This window comes from Leucoraja erinacea, chromosome 35 (genome assembly GCF_028641065.1).
Source record: "Leucoraja erinacea ecotype New England chromosome 35, Leri_hhj_1, whole genome shotgun sequence".
NCBI lineage: Eukaryota > Metazoa > Chordata > Chondrichthyes > Rajiformes > Rajidae > Leucoraja > Leucoraja erinaceus.
Genome location: NC_073411.1, coordinates 12524845 through 12544038, shown reverse-complemented (window position 1 = coordinate 12544038; position 19194 = coordinate 12524845). Strand labels below are relative to the sequence as shown.

Sequence of the window (19194 nt, the reverse complement as noted above, 5' to 3'; positions counted from 1 at the left end):
GATTAAACAGAGATTGCACAGTCAACATCTGTATTCCAAGGAACATAACACAAAGTGTTGGAGGAACTCAGTGGGGTCAGTTTCGAGGTACAGCGAAAAACCTTTCCCACGTGCTAGTCTGTCAGCGGAAAGACACTACCCGATTACAATCGATCCATATACAGTGTACAAACACATGATAAACCCAGAAACTTACAAAATTCTTAAGGGGTTGGACAGGCTAGATGCAGGAAGATTGTTCCCGATGTTGGAGAAGTCCAGAACAAGGGCTCACACAGTTTAAGGATAAAAGGGGAAATCTTTTAGGACTGAGATGAGAAAAACATTTTTCACACAGAGAGAGGTGAATCTGTGGAATTCTCTGCCACAGAAGATAGTTGATGCCACAGTTCATTGGCTATATTTAAGAGGGAGTTAGACGTGTCCCTTGTGGCTAAGGGGATCAGGGGGTATGGAGAGAAGGTAGGTACAGGATACTGAGTTGGATGATCAGCCATGATCATATTGAATGGCGGTGGAGGCTCGAAGGGCCGAATGGCCTCTACTCCTGCACCTATTTTCTATGTTTCTAAGGGAATAGCGTTTAGTGCAAGGTAAAGCCAGCAAAGTCCGATCAAGTGTGATTGAGTCTGAAGAAGGGTTTCAACCCAAAACGTTGCCTATTTCCTTCGCTCCATAGATGCTGCCTCACCCGCTGAGTTTCTCCGGCATTTTTGTCTACCTTCAAAGTCTGATTAAGGACAGTCCGAGGGTCACCAATGAGGTAGATAGTAGTTCAGCACTGATATCTGGTTGTGGTAGGATGGTTCAGTTTACATGCTGATTACTGCTGGGAAGAAACTGTCCCTGAATCTGGAGGTGTGCGTTTACACACGGGCCAGGCAGCATCCGTACAGGGAATGGACAGAAAACCCTTCGTTAGTTTAGTGTAGTTTGTTGCCACATGTGCCGAGGTACAGCAATAACTTTTATGTTGCGTGCTATCCAGTCGGAATAAGGAGTAAACCATTTAGAATGGAGACGAGGAAACACTTTTTCTCACAGAGAGTGGTGAGTCTGTGGAATTGGGCAGTGGAGGCAGGTTCTCTGGATGCTTTCAAGAGAGAGCTAGATAGGGCTCTTAAAAATAGCGGAGTCAGGGGATATGGGGAGAAGGCAGGAACGGGGTACTGATTGTGGATGATCAGCCATGATCACATTGAATGGCGGTGCTGGCTCGAAGGGCTGAATGGCCTACTCCTGCACCTATTGTCTATTGTCTATTGATTACAATCAAGCCTTTCACGGTGTACAGATACAGGATAAAGAGAATAGTGTTGGTTTGAAAGTGGACCTATTGTTATGAAAGATGGCAGATCTGATTTTGAGACCAGCGTGCTGACAGCTCCCTGGCTTGCCTGTTTCTGTGCTGTGGGACTCTATGCCAAACCAACTGTGAACTATTACTGACAATTGGAATCCAGCCAGGCTTTTATTTACTCGATAGACACAAGATGCTGGAGTAACTCAACGAGACAGGCCGTATCTCTGGAGAGAAGGAATGGGTGAGGTTTTGGGTCGGGACCCTTATTTACTATTTAAGTTCTAGCTTTTAGGCCAGACTCTCAGTTGAACAAGATGTAACGGTGACTTGCAGGGTTAGGCTGGGTGCGGCTTCAGATCGGAGGATGCCAGATAATGTTGCAACAAGCCTGCATCTGAGTTATACAGTGATGCAGCGTTGAAACAGGCCCTTCGGCTCCACTTGCCCACACCGGCCAACCTGTCCTATCTATACTAGTCCCACCTGCCCGCGTTTGGTCTATATCCATCCAAACCTGTCCCATCCAATAGACAATAGACAATAGGTGCAGGAGTAGGCCATTCGGCCCTTCGAGCCATTCAATATGATCATGGCTGATCATCCACAATCAGTACCCCGTTCCTGCCTTCTCCCCATATCCCCTGACTCCACTATCTTTAAGAGCCCTATCTAGCCCTCTCTTGAAAGTATCCAGAGAACCAGCCTCCACCGCCCTCTGAGGCAGAGAATTCCACAGATTCACAACTCTCTGTGTGAAAAAATGTTTCCTCATCTCCGTTCTAAATGGCTTATCCCTTATTCTTAATCCATGTAACCTGTCTAACTGTTGGGATAGTCCCAGCCTCAACCACCTCTTCTGGCAGCTTGTTCCATACACCCACCACCCTCTGTGTGGAGAGGTTACCCCTCAGATTCCTATTAAATCTTTTCCCCTTCACCTTGAACCTATGTCCTCTGGTCCTCGATTCACCTACTCTGGGCAAGAGATTCTGTGCATCTACCCGATCTATTCCTCTCATGATTTTTTGTACACCTCTACAAGATCCTTCCGATCCTCCTGCGCTCCAAGAAATAGTGTCCGGGCCTGCTCAACCTCTCCCTATAGCTCACACACCCTCTAGTCCTGGCAACATCCTCGTAGCCCATCAGGTGGGGGGGTGTGATGTTCGGAGGCTGGACTTACCTGGAGTACAACCACCACTGACCCAATGCCCAGTGCCAGTGGGAGAACACCTCCATCTCCACAGCATTCAGCTTCTCCTTATTCATGCTTTGTACCAGGTGATAGACACCCAAAATTAAGTCTATGTGGATGCAATTTTCAACAGTCTCCCCTGACTTAAAGGAGACCCAGATGGGCTACCTTTCCACCCAGAGGGTGGTGGGTATATGGAACGAGCTGACAGAGGAAGTGGTAGAGGCAGGTGTTATCAGGCAACTGAACCATCCTACCACAACCAGAGAGCAGTGCTGAATTACTATCCACCTCTTTGGTGACTATCCTTGATCGGACTTTGCTGGCTTTACCTTGCACTAAACGTTATTCCCTTATCATCTATCTGTACACTGTAAATGGATCGATTGTAATCATGTATTGTCTTTCTGCTGACTGGATAGCGTGCAACAAAAGCTTTTCACTGTACATGTGACAATAAACTAAACTGAGGTACAAGTAGGTTGCTCAAAAGACATTGGGGCAGGTACCTAGATGGGACAGGTAGGAAAAGACATGGGCCAATGCAGGCAAATGGGGCTAGGTTTGGTAGGTAACTTGGTCAGCATGGATTATTTGGGCCGAATGGCCTCTTTCTGCAATATATGACTGTGATTCATACGGGCTTGAGCGGCTGAGTATTCTATTTGTGTTCTGAACATTGGCATCCATCCAACTGTCTTTATTCATCAAAGTCTTGAGCAAGCAAATATCTATCTCTCAATGTTTGCTCAAATGCACAGAGCGTTAACTAACGTGAAGGAATTAGCCACCTCTGACTCTGGTTCTGAAGTGAAAATAAATAATTAAACCAAATGATTTCTGCAGAGCAGATAGAAGGCTTTTGGCTGTATTAAATATAAATATTGGATCAGGCATTTATTCACAAGCTTCCTGGATGAGCAACCCCTTAAGGATATTTGCTTTTGTACTTAGTTGATTATTAGCTGATGTTTGAGAAGGCAAATTGATATTTGTTAGTTCGCTGCCCTGGTTGAGATCTAGCTCTTGTTGGTTGTGGTCAGAGGTGTGTAGGACTAATTGGTATTTTTCAATAACCGCCACGGCTCTCAGGGTTTGTACGCCAGTCAGGTGGTGAATGCTGGAGTGTTAATAGGAGATCAACAGCTGTCCTGCCTCCCTCGGCTCTCTCCTTCCTCTGCACTAAAGTCGCTGCCTCACAGCGCCATAGATCTGGGTTTGATCCTGACTCAAACCCCTGTCCCACTGTACGAGTTCATTCCAAGAGCTCTCACGAGTTTGCCCTGATTTGAACTCGGAGATTTACGGTAATGGCCACTCGTCGGTACTCGGGGCTCTCGTGGACATTTTTCAACGTGTCGAAAAATCTTCACGAGTCTTCCCGAGTACCTGCCATTAGCGAGTCTTCCCGACTACCTGCCATTAGCGCTAAGAGACGTCCCCGAGCTCCGACGTACCCGCTACGTTCATTCTCCGTGCTTACCACCAGTTTGATTTTTTTTTAACTCGGGAGAGCTCTTGGAATGAACTTGCACCGTGGGACAGGGCTATAAGGCTGCTGCCTGTACAGAGTTTGTACGCTCTCCTTGTGACCATTAAGTCATTGAGCCATAGAGTGATACAGCGTGGAAACAGGCCCTTCGGCCCATCTTTATTGCCTTCTGTCACAGTGTGGAACGTTGATTCTGCTGTGGTGGATGTTTATGTTAAAGTCTATCGTGTATTGTGTTATTTTTATTCATATGGCTGCATGGTAACTCAAATTTCACTGGCGCATGTGACAATAAAAGTGAGCTTGGACTTGAACTTGTCCACACCGGTCAACATATCCCAGCTACACGGGTCTCACCTGCCCTTGTTTCGTCCATATACCTCCAAACCTGTCCTACCTATCCATGTACCTGTTTAACTGTTCCTTAAACATTCGGATAGTCCCAACCTCAACTACCTCCTCTGGCAGCTCATTCCATACACCCACCACCCTTTGTGTGAAAACGTTGTCCCTCAGATTCCCATTGAATCTTTCCCCCTTCACTTTAAACCCATGTCCTCTGGTCCTCGATTCACCTACTCTAGGCAAGAGACTCTGTGCATCTACCCGATCTATTCCTCTCATGATTTTGTACACACCACGTGTGTGTCCTCCAGGTGCTCTGGTCTCCTCCCACAACCAAAGACGTACAGGTTTGTAAGTTTAATTGGCTTGTGCAAAATTCTAAAATTGGCCCTGGTGTTTAGGACAATGTTAGTGTGTGGAGTGATCACTGGATAGCACGGACTCTGTGGGCTGAAGGGCCGGTTTCCACGCTGTATCTCTAAAGTCTAAAGTATCTCTAAAGTCTAAAGTCTCTCAACACAGCAGTCTCTGATTAGGGCCAGAGAATGCATTCAGCGGCAAAAAAACATGAATTGAATGTCATGTTTGCACATTGACTGAAGCAGGTCACCCATGTAGCATTTTACATACATTTGTTAGTTGGTCTGTCCATTACAATGTAATATTAATTTATATAATATCAGCCATACTTGCATATATTAATAGTGAATGGGAAGCCCAGATTATTTCAGCATATTAAATTAATAGCGTAATGTAATGGGTTTCTGGACCGAATCAAAGATTCTACAAATTCTACAGGTAGACAATCTCTCTGGGTGATAGATACAAAATGCTGGAGTAACTCAACAGGACAGGCAACATCTCAGGACACATTGTACCACACAGAATAGTGCAAGGCTGGGATAGAGTGGATGTGGAGAGGATGTTTCCACTAGTTTAGAAACTTACAAAATTCTTAAGGGGTTGGACAGGCTAGATGCAGGAAGATTGTTCCCGATGTTGGGGAAGTCCAGAACAAGGGGTCACACAGTTTAAGGATAAGGGGGAAATCTTTTAGGACTGAGTTGAGAAAAACATTTTTTACACAGAGAGTGGTGGATCTGTGGAATTCTCTGCCACAGAAGGTAGTTGAGGCCACAGTTCATTGGCTATATTTAAGAGGGAGTTAGATGTGGCCCTTGAGGCTAAAGGGATCAGGGGGGTATGGAGAGAAGGCAGGTATGGGATACTGAGTTGGATGATCAGCAATGATCATATTGAATGGCGGTGCAGGCTCGAAGGGCCGAATGGCCTACTCCTGTACTTATTTCTATGTTTCTATGTTTCTAGTGGGAAAATCTAGGACTAGAGGTCACAGCCTCAGTATTAAAGGACATTCTTTTAGGAATGAGATGAGGAGGAATTTATTTCTTCAGAGGGTGGTGAATCTGTGGAAATGTTGTCACAGAAGGCTGCAGAGATAGATAGATTCTTGATTATACGGGTGTCAGAGGTTATGACGAGAGGGCAGGAGAATAGGATTAAGAGGGAGAGACAGAACAGCCATGATCGAATGGCGGAGTAGACTTGATGGACCGAATGGCCTGGTTCCACTCCTTTTCCTTATGACTTTATCGAAGGAATGGGTGATGTTTCGGGTCGAGACCCTACTTCAGACTCCGGCTGAAATGTCACCCATTCCTTCTCTCCAGAGATGCTGCCTGTCCCGCTGAGTTACTCCAGCATTTTGTGTCTAACTTTGATGTAAACCAGCATCTGCAGTTCATTCCTACACAGTCTCTGTGGGAGATTGAACGACACAGCAGCAGACGGAATCCTTGTTTCATTGAGTTGCATTGAAGAGCTCTTGTCAGGATGTTTTGCGGTTCGGATTCCTTGTAACCTGCTGAGCGGCTCCTACGTTTGAAGGCTTTTGGAAGTCTGTGTTTGCTTTATATCACAGCCAAGTACAGGTGCTTTAAGGACCCTGTTGGAAGATAGGCAGTGGATTGAGATGCAGCCGGATGGAGGTTTGTGGGTCATGGTGTGAAGTTCCTCCCTCTATCTCCCTGAGGACCCGTGAATAACAAAGTGATTGCTCCCTCCCCTGGAGAGTGTGTCGATCAAGTCAAGTCAAGAGAGTTTATTGTCAGGAATTGTTATTGAAGGTATTGTTATTGAAGGAATGGGTGACGTTTCAGGTCTAGACCCTTCTTCAGCCAGGTCATTGAAATGAAATTCTCAAATTTTACATTCAGAGTTTATTGTCATGTGTCCTAGATAGGACAATGAAATTCTTTCTTGCTTGCTTGCTTGCGTTCTCTAGATGCTTTCAAGAGAGAGCTCTTAAAAATAGCAGAGTCAAGGGATATGGGGAGAAGGCAGGAACGGGGTACTGATTGGGGATGATCAGCCATGAATGGCAGTGCTTGCTCCTAGGGCCGAATGGCCTACTCCTGCACCTATTTTCTATGTTTCTATGCTGCCTTTCCTGCTGAGTTACTCCAGCATTTTGTGTCTATCTTCGGTGTAAACCAGCATCTGCAGTTCCTTCCTACTCATTCTTTAGTGCTGGCTGGAGATCAGTATCTAATCCACTGTGGTGGAACAGTGACCATCAGGTCCAATCCTAACTCATGCTTCCTCCAACAGAGTCAAGATGGACTATTTTAATTCCAAAAGCAACAACTATTATTCAAGGCTGAAATATAATTAGGGAAATGTTTTGCTTAAGTTTAATTCAGTTGTAAGGCAATTAATTTGTAGTTTGTGTATTACTTAAATCCTTGTAGTTTATTGCATTTAAAGAGAATCTGTAATTCAGGTTTCATTAATGCATTGTAATTAGCCAAGTCAAAGCATAAAGCATTGTGCGGAAGCATTTATCAATGCTTCATGCCCAAGAATAATGTTCTTCATGCAATGACTGCAGGACCTAGTGGATAATTAGTTGGACTAGTCTGACAACCATTGTAGGTAGATAAAAATGCTGGTGAAACTCAGCGGGTGAGGCAGCATCTATGGAGCGAAGGAATGGGTGACGTTTCAGGTCTAGACCCTTCTTCAGCCAGGTCATTGAAATTAAATTCTCAAATTTTACATTCAGCTGTGAAGTTCCATCTATATTAGGCGGGATGTGGCTTTGAACCAGTTGCTTATCCATTTGGCCGTAATGTTCCCTCTCGCTGACCCTCGTCACTGGACATGTGTTGACTTGGGTCTGGGGTCAGGTGGGTAATATGGTCCCTCCATGTGGCCAGTTCAATCTATCAACAACCAGGTTGGGACGTATGGAGAAACTGGGCCGAATGGCCTGTTTCCACCCTGTATGATTCTATGACTATGATATCTCTGTAACCTATATCCATTGATTCAGATTCAGATTCAGATTCAATTTAATTGTCATTGTCAGTGTACAGTACAGAGACAACGAAATGCATTTAGCATCTCCCTTGAAGAGCGACATAGCAAACGATTTGAATAAAAAAATATAATAAGTGTCCGGGGGGGGGTGGTGATTGGCAGTCACCGAGGTACGTTGTTGAGTAGAGTGACAGCCGCCGGAAAGAAGCTGTTCCTCGACCTGCTGGTTCGGCAACGGAGAGACCTGTAGCGCCTCCCGGATGGTAGGAGGTTAAACAGTGCATGGTTGGGGTGAGAGCAGTCCTTGGCGATGCTGAGCGCCCTCCGCAGACAGCGCTTGCTTTGGACAGACTCAATGGAGAAACTGGGCCAAATGGCCTGTTTCCACCCTGTATGATTCTATGACTATGATATCTCTGTAACCTATATCCATTGATACTAGAAGGGTCTTGACCCGAAAAACGTCGCCCATTCCTTCTCTCCAGAGATGCTGCCTGTCCCGCTGAGTTACTCCAGCATTTTGTGTCAACCTTCCATTGATACTTGTCAGTTTTCCCACCAGCGTTCAACCAAATCTTGGGCATCTTACAGCAGCGAATTATTCTAATCACGAGCAGGAACAAGCCGTGGAAACGTTTCCTGTCTTTGATCTGCACACGCCAATGAGTTATGACCAGCTGGATGTAACATAAAGATTTATGGCCTTTGATTGAAGGTGTTTACATTCATTGCCCTCGCTGTTCTCTGCTCTGCTCCACAGCTCAAGTACCCAATGCCTGTTGTTTCCCCATCAGGGTTTAGCCAAGTGAACATTGCTCTGGTTGAGTGGTATTTCTTGACTTTCATTGTCCTCCAGCATGTGATCCTATGCAAAGGGAGGTAAACAAGTTGTCAGCATAGAAGCATAGAAAATAGGTGCAGGAGTAGGCCATTCGGCCCTTTGAGCCTGTACCGCCATTCAATATGATCATGGCTGATCATCCAACTCAGTATCCTGTACCTGCCTTCTCTCCATACCCCCTGATCCCTTTAGCCACAAGGGCCACATCTAACTCCCTCTTAAATTTAGCCAATGAACTGTGGCCTCAACTACCTTCTGTGGCAGAGAATTCCACAGATTCACCACTCTCTGTGTGAAAAATGTTTTTCTCATCTCGGTCCTAAAATATTTCCCCCTTATCCTTAAACTGTGTGACCCCTTGTTCTGGACTTCCCCAACATCGGGAACAATCTTCCTGCATCTAGCCTGTCCAACCCCTTAAAAATTTGTAAGTTTCTATAAGAGAGTATAAACTCAAGTCTATCTAAATTCTAGCGAGTACAAGTCGAGTCTATCCAGTCTTTCTTCATATGAAGTTTTTCTCCTCTATGGAGAGAATGTCTTTCCTCAGATTAGGAGACCAAAACTGTACTGTACGCAATACTCCAGGTAAAAGGTATAGAACTAAAATGCAAAATGCTGGAGTAACTCAGCGGGACAGGCAGCAGAGATGGAGGGAAGGAAGGAATGGGTGACGTTTCGGGTCGAGACCCTTCTTCAGACACAAAATGGTCCACCAGCTAATTGAAGGAGTTCCTTTTAGTTGATTGTATTTGGCTTTGGTAGATCAGATCAGACAGTAATGGACAATATAGTGTGGTGAGAATGTAATTCTGCAGTAATTATAATCAGATTATGTAGATAAGCATTGCTTATGTTGTTATCAAGAGAGCCCTCATGCATAATACAGATCATTGCAAATTATTAGTTCAACATCCTGCCGGGCATGGTTTGTTAATAATTAGTTGGAAATATTCCATACGCATGTGGGTGGTTGTGTGTGTGTGTGTGCGTCACTCTTGCCTCAAGCACTTTGTCCTGCTAACACATGAGGGCAGTGTAGAGGGAGTACTGTGTGGAGCTAAATTAACACTCGGACACTAGACTGAGGGTGTGCTGCCTGGATATAGTTTAACTCTAGAGGGCATTACTCAATGAGTAAAGTATCACAGGTTAATTAATACCAAATTAATAAAGGTATCAGGGCGCTTCTGAGTGAGCTTTTAAAAAATATTCACGCATTTAGGTCTAGTCTTGGGTTTATTATACCTAATCTGAGGAAAGACATTCTTGCCATAGAGGGTTCACCATACAGAGAAGGTTCACCAGACTGATTCCTGGGAGGTCAGGACTTTCATATGAAGAAAGACTGGATAGACTCGGCTTGTACGCGCTAGAATTTAGAAGATTGAGGGGGGATCTTAGAGAAAGGTACAAAATTCTTAAGGGGTTGGACAGGCTAGATGCAGGAAGATTGTTCCCGATGTTGGGGAAGTCCAGAACAAGGGGTCACAGGTTAAGGATAAGGGGGAAATCCTTTAGGACCGAGATGAGAAAAACATTTTTTTGCACCGAGAGTGGTGAATCTCTGGAACTCTCTGCCACAGAAGGTAGTTGAGGCCACAGTTCATTGGCTATATTTAAGAGGGAGTTAGATGTGGCCCTTGTGGCTAAAGGGATTAGGGGGTATGGAGAGAAGGCAGGTACAGGATACTGAGTTGGATGATCAGCCATGATCATATTGAATGGCGGTGCAGGCTCGAAGGGGCCGAATGGCCTACTGCTGCACCTAATTTCTATGTTTCTATGTCATAAGGAATAGGAGTAGAATTAGGCCATTCTGTCCATCAAGTCTACTCCGCCATTCAATCATGGCTGATCTATCTCTTCCCCCAAATCCCATTCTCCTGCCTTCTCCCCATAACCTCTGACACCCGTACTAATCAATTGTTGTCCCTTGTACCGAGACACAGCAAAAAGGTTTTGATCTGAAGAAGGATTCCGATCCGTAACGTCACCAATTCCTTTTCTCCAGAGATGCTGCCTGATCCACTGAGTTACTCCAGCGTTTTTGCGCCTATCTCCGACATAAACCAGCATCTGCAGTTACTTCCTACACAAAAAACGCAATCCAAATCCAGATCAGATATACCATATATAGATACTATCAAGCTACACTCAAGTACGAGAAAAATGCTGGAGAAACTCAGCGGGTGAGGCAGCATCTGTGGAGCAAAGGAAATGGGCGACTTTTGTATCTCTAAACTAAACTAAACCAAAGGGCATTGCAGAGGGAGGCTGTGTTGGTTCTGAGGCAGAGATGCCTCTGAGATAATTGTTGTGTACCTAACATGGACGTGGTATTGAAGGAGCGCTGCATTATTGAAGGTTAACACAAGGAGGCATTACTGTATGAGGGTGACTTGTAGAGATAGAGACAGCCAACTTGGAAACTGATCGCATGGTCCATTAAGTCCCCACCGACCATCAACTCCCCACTTATGCTAAACCTATATTCATCCCTTTCTTGTTATTCTCATCCCCCTCCCCCCCCCCCCCCCCCCCCCCCCCCCCCCCCCCCCACCCCCCACCACCCACACAAATTCCACCCCCCACAGGAAGGCAAAAACACAAGGAACTGCAGATGCTGCTATACCAAAAAAAAAAAAGACACAAAGTGCTGGAGTAACTCAGCGGGTCAGGCAGCATCCTTGGAGAACATGGACAGTTGACATTTCAGGTCGGGACCCTTCTTCAGACTGTCTGTAGAAGGGTCTGGTATCCTCCCACATTCCAAAGACGTACATGTATAGAGGTTGGAGAAACTCAGCGGGTGCAGCAGCATCTATGGAGGGAAGGAAATAGGGCAACGTTTCTGGCCGAAACCCTTCTTCAGACCCGAAACGTTGCCTATTTCCTTCGCTCCATAGATGCTGCTGCACCCACTGAGTTTCTCCAGCACTTTTGTGTACCTTTGATTTTCCAGCATCTGCAGTTCCTTCTTAAATAGGTTTATAGGTTAATTGGCTTGGTGAAAATTGTAAATTGTTCTTAGTGTCTGCAGGATGGTGTGGCTGTGGCTATTAAACTGTACAAGTCGCCCCCCCCTTCTGTCTTGGGGTAGATGAACACAGGCATGGGGGGGTTTGATAGGTAGATGTTTGGACAAACGCCAGAGATGAGATATTGTGACTAACTTTATTTCAGCGTTTCTGCAACACGTTATTATTGGATTTTAAAGAGTGAGAGCATTAAAAGCTAAAGTGTACTCAATCCTTCAAGGATTTGGGTAATTAAATCATTCATTATTAATTTTTATTTTTTAATTCCACTGGTATTATCACAGAATTGTAATGATTCATCTAGACTTTATCACCTGTGGTGTATTTTATTAGCATTGATCATGTGTTCTGCTGTCTTAGAAGAAGAGTGGTTACAGGCATGAGATCCTGATGTTACTGCATATCTTGTACATCAACAATCTTTCTTGAATTTGTTCTTGGGAAAGGAATTTATGGGCTATATGTGGGCAATTGGGACCGGACTCTCTCTTGCCGTCCTTAGTTTAGAAATGCAGCACAAAAACAGGCCCTTCTTCGTGCCGACCAGCGATCCCCGCACACTAACGCTAACCTGCGGGCGCGAGGGACAATTTGTATTTTTACCAATTAGACTACAAACCTGTACGTGTTTGGAGTGTGGGAGGAAACCCGAGCACCTGGAGAGAACCCACAAGGTCACGGGGAGACGTGCAAACTCCGCACAGACAGCACCCGTGGTCAGGATCGCACCCGGCGCTGTGAGGCAGCAACTCTACCGCTGCCGAATGCAACAATTGCTCCACAACTAACTCCGACAATTGCACGATATGTATGTGGTTGCGTGGGTAAGTGGGTAAAAAGTGCAGCTGAGATGCTGCCTGACCCACTGAGTTACTCAAGCACTTTGTGTTCCTTGTGTTCCTGGTTGTGTCCTTCGTATGAATTGCTTTTGCCAGCTGCACACTTAATCTCCTGGACTTATATCAATGAGTTCCAGAGACAGATCAATACCTATGATATTTAGCAGTAATTCAAACAGATATTGCAATGCAGAAAATGCACTTCAGCTAAACGCCAGCCAGAACAATATTGACCAGAGTCCGTGTATTCAACAGAAACCTGCCCTGAATTAACAAAAGATGGACACAAAATGCTGGAGTATCTCAGCGGGACAGGCAGCATCTCTGGAGAGAAGGAATGGGTGACATTTCGGGTCGAGACCCTTCTTCAGACCTGAATTAACATGGCCTGTTTCCGTTATGTTCATTAATTTTGAGCATTTCTTTCAATCGTTTGTTCTATATCTCTCCACATCGCCGTCTATATATCTCGTTTCCCTCTCCCCTGACTCCCAGTCTGAAGAAGGGTCTCGACCCGAAACGTCACCTATTCCTTTTCTCCAGAGATGCTGCCTGTCCCGCTGAGTTACTCCAGCTATTTGTGTCCATCCTGAATTAACACACCCTGAGCTGCCAGTTGTTCATGGAAAAGTTGATCTGTTCATAGGAAGGAATTGCAGATGCTGGTTTACACCAACAATAGATACAACACGTTGGAGTAACTCAGTGGGTCAGACAGCAGCTCTGGAGGAAAGGAAAAGGTGACACCTTCAGAGATATGAAAAGGTACAATATATCTATGTACCTTTTAATATATCTCGTTTTCCTCTCCCCTGATTCACAGTCTGAAGAAGGGTCCTGAGCTGAAACGTCACCTTTAGTTTAGAGATACTGCGCGGAAACAGGCCCTTCGGCCCTTCGATACCGCTCCGACCAGCACACTGCTGCTAGCCTACACACACTGGGGACAATTACATTTATACCAAGCCAATTAGCCTACAAACCTGCATGTTTTTGAGATCCCCCCCGGAGAAAAACCACACAGATCAGTTCAAGTTCAAGTTCAAGTTCAAGTGAGTTTATTGTCATGTGTCCCGCCAGAAGTCAGCTCATTAGTGCTCGAATATAAAGGCTCCCGATCAAACAAAATTAGTGTTTGAGAAGGAACTGCAGATGCTGGAAAATCGAAGGTAAACAAAAGTGCTGGAGAAACTCAGTGGGTGCGGCAGCATCTATGGAGCGAAGGAATAGGCAACGTTTCGGGCCGAAACCCGGAAGGGTTTCGGCCTGAAACGTTGCCTATTTCCTTCAGTCTGAAGAAGGGTTTTGGCCTGAAACGTTGCCTATTTCCTTCAGTCTGAAGAAGGGTTTCGGCCTGAAACGTTGCCTATTTCCTTCAGTCTGAAGAAAGGTTTCGGCCTGAAACGTTGCCTATTTCCTTTGCTCTATGGAGCGAAGGAAATAGGCAAAGTTTCGGGTAGAAACCCTTCTTCAGACCTTCTTCAAACAAAATTAGTATTTGGTTTTTGAAGCTGGGAGTCACTTATCGAAGGGTCAGAATGGACAACTACAAGCATTGAGAGGACTGGACAAGGTGAATGTGCAGAGTCTTTTACCCAGAGTGGGGGAATCAGTTTATTGTCATGTGTCCCTGTATAGGACAATGAAATTCTTGCTTTGCTTCAGCACACAGAACATAGTAGGCATTGACTACAAAACAGATCAGTGTGTCCATATACCATAATATAAATATATACACACATGAATAAATAAACTGATGAAGTGCAAATAACAGAAAATGGGTTATTAATAATCAGAGTTTTGTCTGAGCCAGGTTTAATAGCCTGATGGCTGTGGGGAAGTAGCTATTCCTGAACCTGAGTGTTGCAGTCTTCAGGCTCCTGTACCTTCTACCTGAAGGTAGCAGGGAGATGAGTGTGTGGTCAGGATGGTGTGGGTCTTTGATGATGCTGCCAGCCTTTTTGAGGCAGCGACTGCGATAAATCCCCTCGATGGTTGCGAGGTCAGAGCCGATGATGGACTGGGCAGTGTTTACTACTTCTAATCAGACACAAAGGTTGGGATTTTCAGTGAGCAAGGGTAAAAGGTATAGAAGTGTGAATATGCACACCTACAGGGTCTGGGGCAGTTTCCTCCCAGCTGTTATCAGGCAACTGAACCATCCTACCACAACCAGAGAGCAGTCCTGAGCTACTATCTACCTCATTGGAGACCCTCGGGCTATCCTCGATCGGACTTTGCTGGCTTTACCTTGAACCAAACGTGATTCCATTATCTTGTATCTGTACACTGAAAATGGCTCGATTGTAATCATATTTTGTCTTTCTGCTGGCTGGTTTGCATGCAACAGAAGCTTTTCACTGTACCTCGTCACACGTGACAATAAACTAAACGGAACTGAAGAACATATGAGACCTAGTGAGTCCATGAACAGATCAGTCAATGAGATCAGGACTAATCGTACACTCCCCATCATTCACTGCCCAAATCTATTTTTCACAGGTATGACAATAATCAATGACTCAGCATCCATGGTCGTCTGAGGAAGAGAATCTTACATTTCACAACTCTGGGACTAAAGAAATTTCTCTTCAGCTCAGATATAGAACAGAACCATCCACACTGCCAATTCCCTTTAGAATCTTGTACGTCTCAATTATGCCATCTCTCATTCTTCCAAACTCCAGCAAGTATAGACCAAAGTTAAATGTTCCTCTTTGAACATTCCCCCTCTTAGGAATCAATCGTCTAAATCTGCACAGCACCAGCGTTAAGATGAGCATGTATTTCACACGTTGCTCCAGGCACAGCATTGCACATTCTCAACGAGAATTTCTTACTCTTCTGTCTCAAAATCTAGACAACAGACAATAGGTGCAGGAGTAGAGGCCATTCGGCCCTTCGAGCCAGCACCGCGATTCACTGTGATCATGGCTGACCATCCATCATCTGTACCCCATTCCTGCCTTCTCCCCATATCCCTTCTCCGCAATGTTTAAGAACTCTACCTAACTCTCGCTTGAAAGCATCCAGAGAATTGGCCACCACCACCTTCTGAGGCAGAGAGTTCCACAGATTCACAACTTTCTGGGTGAAAAAGTTTTTCCTCATCTCTGTTCTAAATGTCCGATCCCTTATTCTTAAACTGTGGCCCCTGGTTCTGGACTCCCCCAGCATCGAGACCATGTTTCCTGCCTCTAGCGTGTCCAAACCCTATAATAATCTTATATGTTTCAATAAGATCCCCTCTCATCCATCTAAATTCCAATTATACGAGCCCAGTCGCTCCATTCTTTCAACATATGATAGTCCCGCCATCCCGGGAACCTATCCTTGTCCTCCAGAGATGCTGCCTGACCATTCTCACTGTTATACACTAATCCCACTGTTCTCCCTGCTACCCTCGTGGGTTTTCTCCAGGATCTCCTGTTTCCTCCCACACTCCAAATACAGTTTTAGAAACATAGAAACATAGAAACATAGAAATTAGGTGCAGGAGTAGGCCATTCGGCCCTTCGAGCCTGCACCGCCATTCAATATGATCATGGCTGATCATCCAACTCAGTATCCCGTACCTGCCTTCTCTCCATACCCTATGATCCCCTTAGCCACAAGGGCCACATCTAACTCCCTCTTAAATATAGCCAATGAACTGGCCTCAACTACCCTCTGTGGCAGAGAGTTCCAGAGATTCACCACTCTCTGTGTGAAAAAAGTTCTTCTCATCTCAGTTTTAAAGGATTTCCCCCTTATCCTTAAGCAGTGACCCCTTGTCCTGGACTTCCCCAACATCGGGAGCAATCTTCCTGCATCTAGCCTGTCCAACCCCTTAAGAATTTTGTAAGTTTCTATAAGATCCCCTCTCAGTCTCCTAAATTCTAGCGAGTATAAACCGAGTCTATCCAGTCTTTCTTCATACGACAGTCCTGACATCCCAGGAATCAGTCTGGTGAACCTTTGTTGGGTAATTGCCTTGGTATAAATGTAAATTGGCCCTCGTGTGTGTAGGATAGCGTTTGTGCGCGGGAATCGCTGGCCGGCGCAGACTCGATGGGCCGAAGGGCCTGTTTCTGCACCGTATCTCTAAACTAAACCAAAGCTAAAGCGTACATGGATGGGGAGGGTTTGGAGTGATTTGGGTCGGGCAAGTGGGCATAGTTTGGTCAGCCAACTTGGTGTGCATGGATGAGTTAGTTGGCCATGTTTCCATGCTGTATAGGTCTACAACTCTATATCCCAAGGCTTGGGACTGAATTTGGCAGTAGCCTCCAGCCTCAGGACTTGTGGTTCAAGAACTGCGACTTATGCCCCTGTCCCACTTAGGAAACTTGAACGGAAAACCTCTGGAGACTTTGCGCCCCACTCAAGGTTTCCGTGCGGTTCCCGGAGGTTGCAGGTGGTGGAAGCAGGTAGGGAGACTGACAAAAACCTCCGGGAACCGCACGGAAACCTTGGGTGGGGCGCAAAGTCTCCAGAGGTTTGCGTTCAGGTTTCCTAAGTGGGACAGGGGCATTAGGGTATCTTGGCTGCACATGGTTACAAAGAATAAGGACAGTTCCAGCTGCAATTGTTCAAGTATAATTTGGACATGGGGCAGCTGTGGTCTATTCTGGGCCTCATCATCAAAGTAAGTGGCCTGAAAGTGCTTCAGATTGTCAATTTACTCTTCTTAACCAAGAACCAAACAGATCAGTGGAACAGAAATGAAGTGCTTTAGTCAGACAATGCATCTAATCACCTTGTCTTTTCCCATTTGTTTCAGGAGATGACCTCTATGAAAACTCCCCATACGAACTGATTAACTCTCGTCTTTCTGACATATTCCGACTCGCTGCTATCAGCTCAGGTAAAACATAAAGGATTTCTTTGATGTTCTCTTGAAACATCTTCTCTTGCCAAAGAGGGGATTTTCTGATGAATAAGTATCTTCTGAAAAATATATGTATGGAGGACCACGGATTTCTGCTTAAATGGCCAAATCTGACTATAAAATCTCACGCAGAGCAGGGTAAACCTTGTAATGAATTGCATGTTTTAGAAATAGAACTTGCTCTCTTCACAATGCAAAAATTTAATTCTTGCAACTCAGCACCTGAAGGTTGTGTATTTAAAATTGAGTCAACTGTGATTTGTTGAAAATGTGAGAATGTAGGTGACTTTCAAGAGCAGTGATCAGCGGTAAAGAAAGCTATCTCAATGTTCGAGAGGGCTTGCGTACAACAACAGGGATTAAATACTGAGGCTCGTTCAGGCACTGGTCAGGCTGCATTTTGGAATATTGTGAGCAATTGTGGGCCCCATATCGGAGGAGGGACGTGCTGGCTCTGGAGAGGGTCCAGAGGAGGTTTACAAGAATGATCCCAGGAATGAGTGGGTTAACCTACGGTGAGCGTTTGTCGGCACTCGCTGGAGTTTAGAAGAATGAGGGGGTGATCTCATTGAAACATACAAAACAGTGAAAGGCCTGGATAGAGTGGATGTGGAGAGGATGTTTCCACTAGTGGGAGAGTCTAGGACTAGAGGTCACAGCCTCAGAATTAAAGGACGTTATTTTTAGGAAGGAGATGAGGTCTTTAGTCAGAGGGTGGTGAATCTGTGGAATTCTTTGCCACAGAATGGTGTGGAGGCCAAGTCAATGGATGCTTTTAAGGCAGAGATAGATAGATTCTTGATTAGTACGGGTGTCGGGGGGGGGGGGGGGTTATGGGGAGAGGGCAGGAGAATGGGGTTAGGAGGGGGAGATAGATCAGCCATGATTGAATGGCAGAGTAGACTTGATGGGCCAAATGGCCTAATTCTACTCCTATCACTTATGACCCGATGGTCTTTTGTGATTAGGATAGGATTGCTGAAATGTCCACATTCTGCTGAAGTCTTTAAGAAAGAACTGCAGATGCTGGAAAAATCGAAGGTAGACAAAAATGCTGGAGAAACTCAGCGGGTGAGGCAGCATCTATGGAGCGAAGGAATAGGTGACATTTTGGGTCGAGACCCTTCTTCAGACTGATGTGAAGGTTGGGGGGGGGGAGGAAGAAAGCATGAAGTGTGAATCTGTGTTACCCAGTATTGCCCAGTGTTGTTCCAATGTTCCAAGTGGGTGAAGCTCCCCATTTTGGTCACCGATCCAACACTTATTTCTGATCGGCAACTACATGGTAACATTCTGGTTAATTCATCACACAGCAACAACATCCTGGATGTAACTAATGCTCTCACTCGTCATCAGATTGTTCCAAAGAGCTTCAGGCAAATGTTGACAGGGCCTCAAAGGAGATATTTAGACCTGGCAGGTTTTAAGCAGTGGCCTTGAGAAGGAGAAGGAGTTGGGATGTTCTAAGAAGGGATTCCCAGAGCTTGTGGAGTGGCTGTGGAAGACTCTTCTGACTGAGGAAGTGAAGGAAAGTCTTGGATATCTCATTCAAACCCTGGAATTGAGATCATTTAGACTGACTGTGGTCTGCTTGCAATGAAGGCATATTGTGTTTCTCATTCTGACCCATGTGAGATTGATTTTTGTTTATTTATGAATGTCACATGTACAGAGGTACAGTGATATGCTTTTGTTTGCATGCTAACCAGTCAAAGAAAAGACTGTACGTGAATATAATCGAGCTGTCCACAGTGTACAGATAAAGGATAAAAGGTGCAACATTCAGTGCAAGGTAAAGTCCGATTAAAGATAGTCCGAGGGCCTCCAAGGTGGTCAATGGAAGGTCATGACCGCTCTCTAGTTGGTGAAAGGATGGTTCAGTTGCCTGAAAACAGCTGGGAAGAAAGAGTTTGATTTAGCTCTTAG

The 19194-nt window shown here is 45.3% G+C and overlaps 1 protein-coding gene across 1 annotated transcript in view; it reads left to right on the top strand.

The window, feature by feature from the left end:
• Positions 1-19194, top strand: part of gfra2b (GDNF family receptor alpha 2b) — a 116401-nt gene that overhangs the window by 13392 nt on the left and 83815 nt on the right. Inside the window, exon 3 of the mRNA XM_055662326.1 lies at positions 17161-17244. Within this exon, the coding sequence (XP_055518301.1) occupies positions 17161-17244 (84 nt within the window). The remainder of the gene's footprint in view (positions 1-17160; positions 17245-19194) is intronic.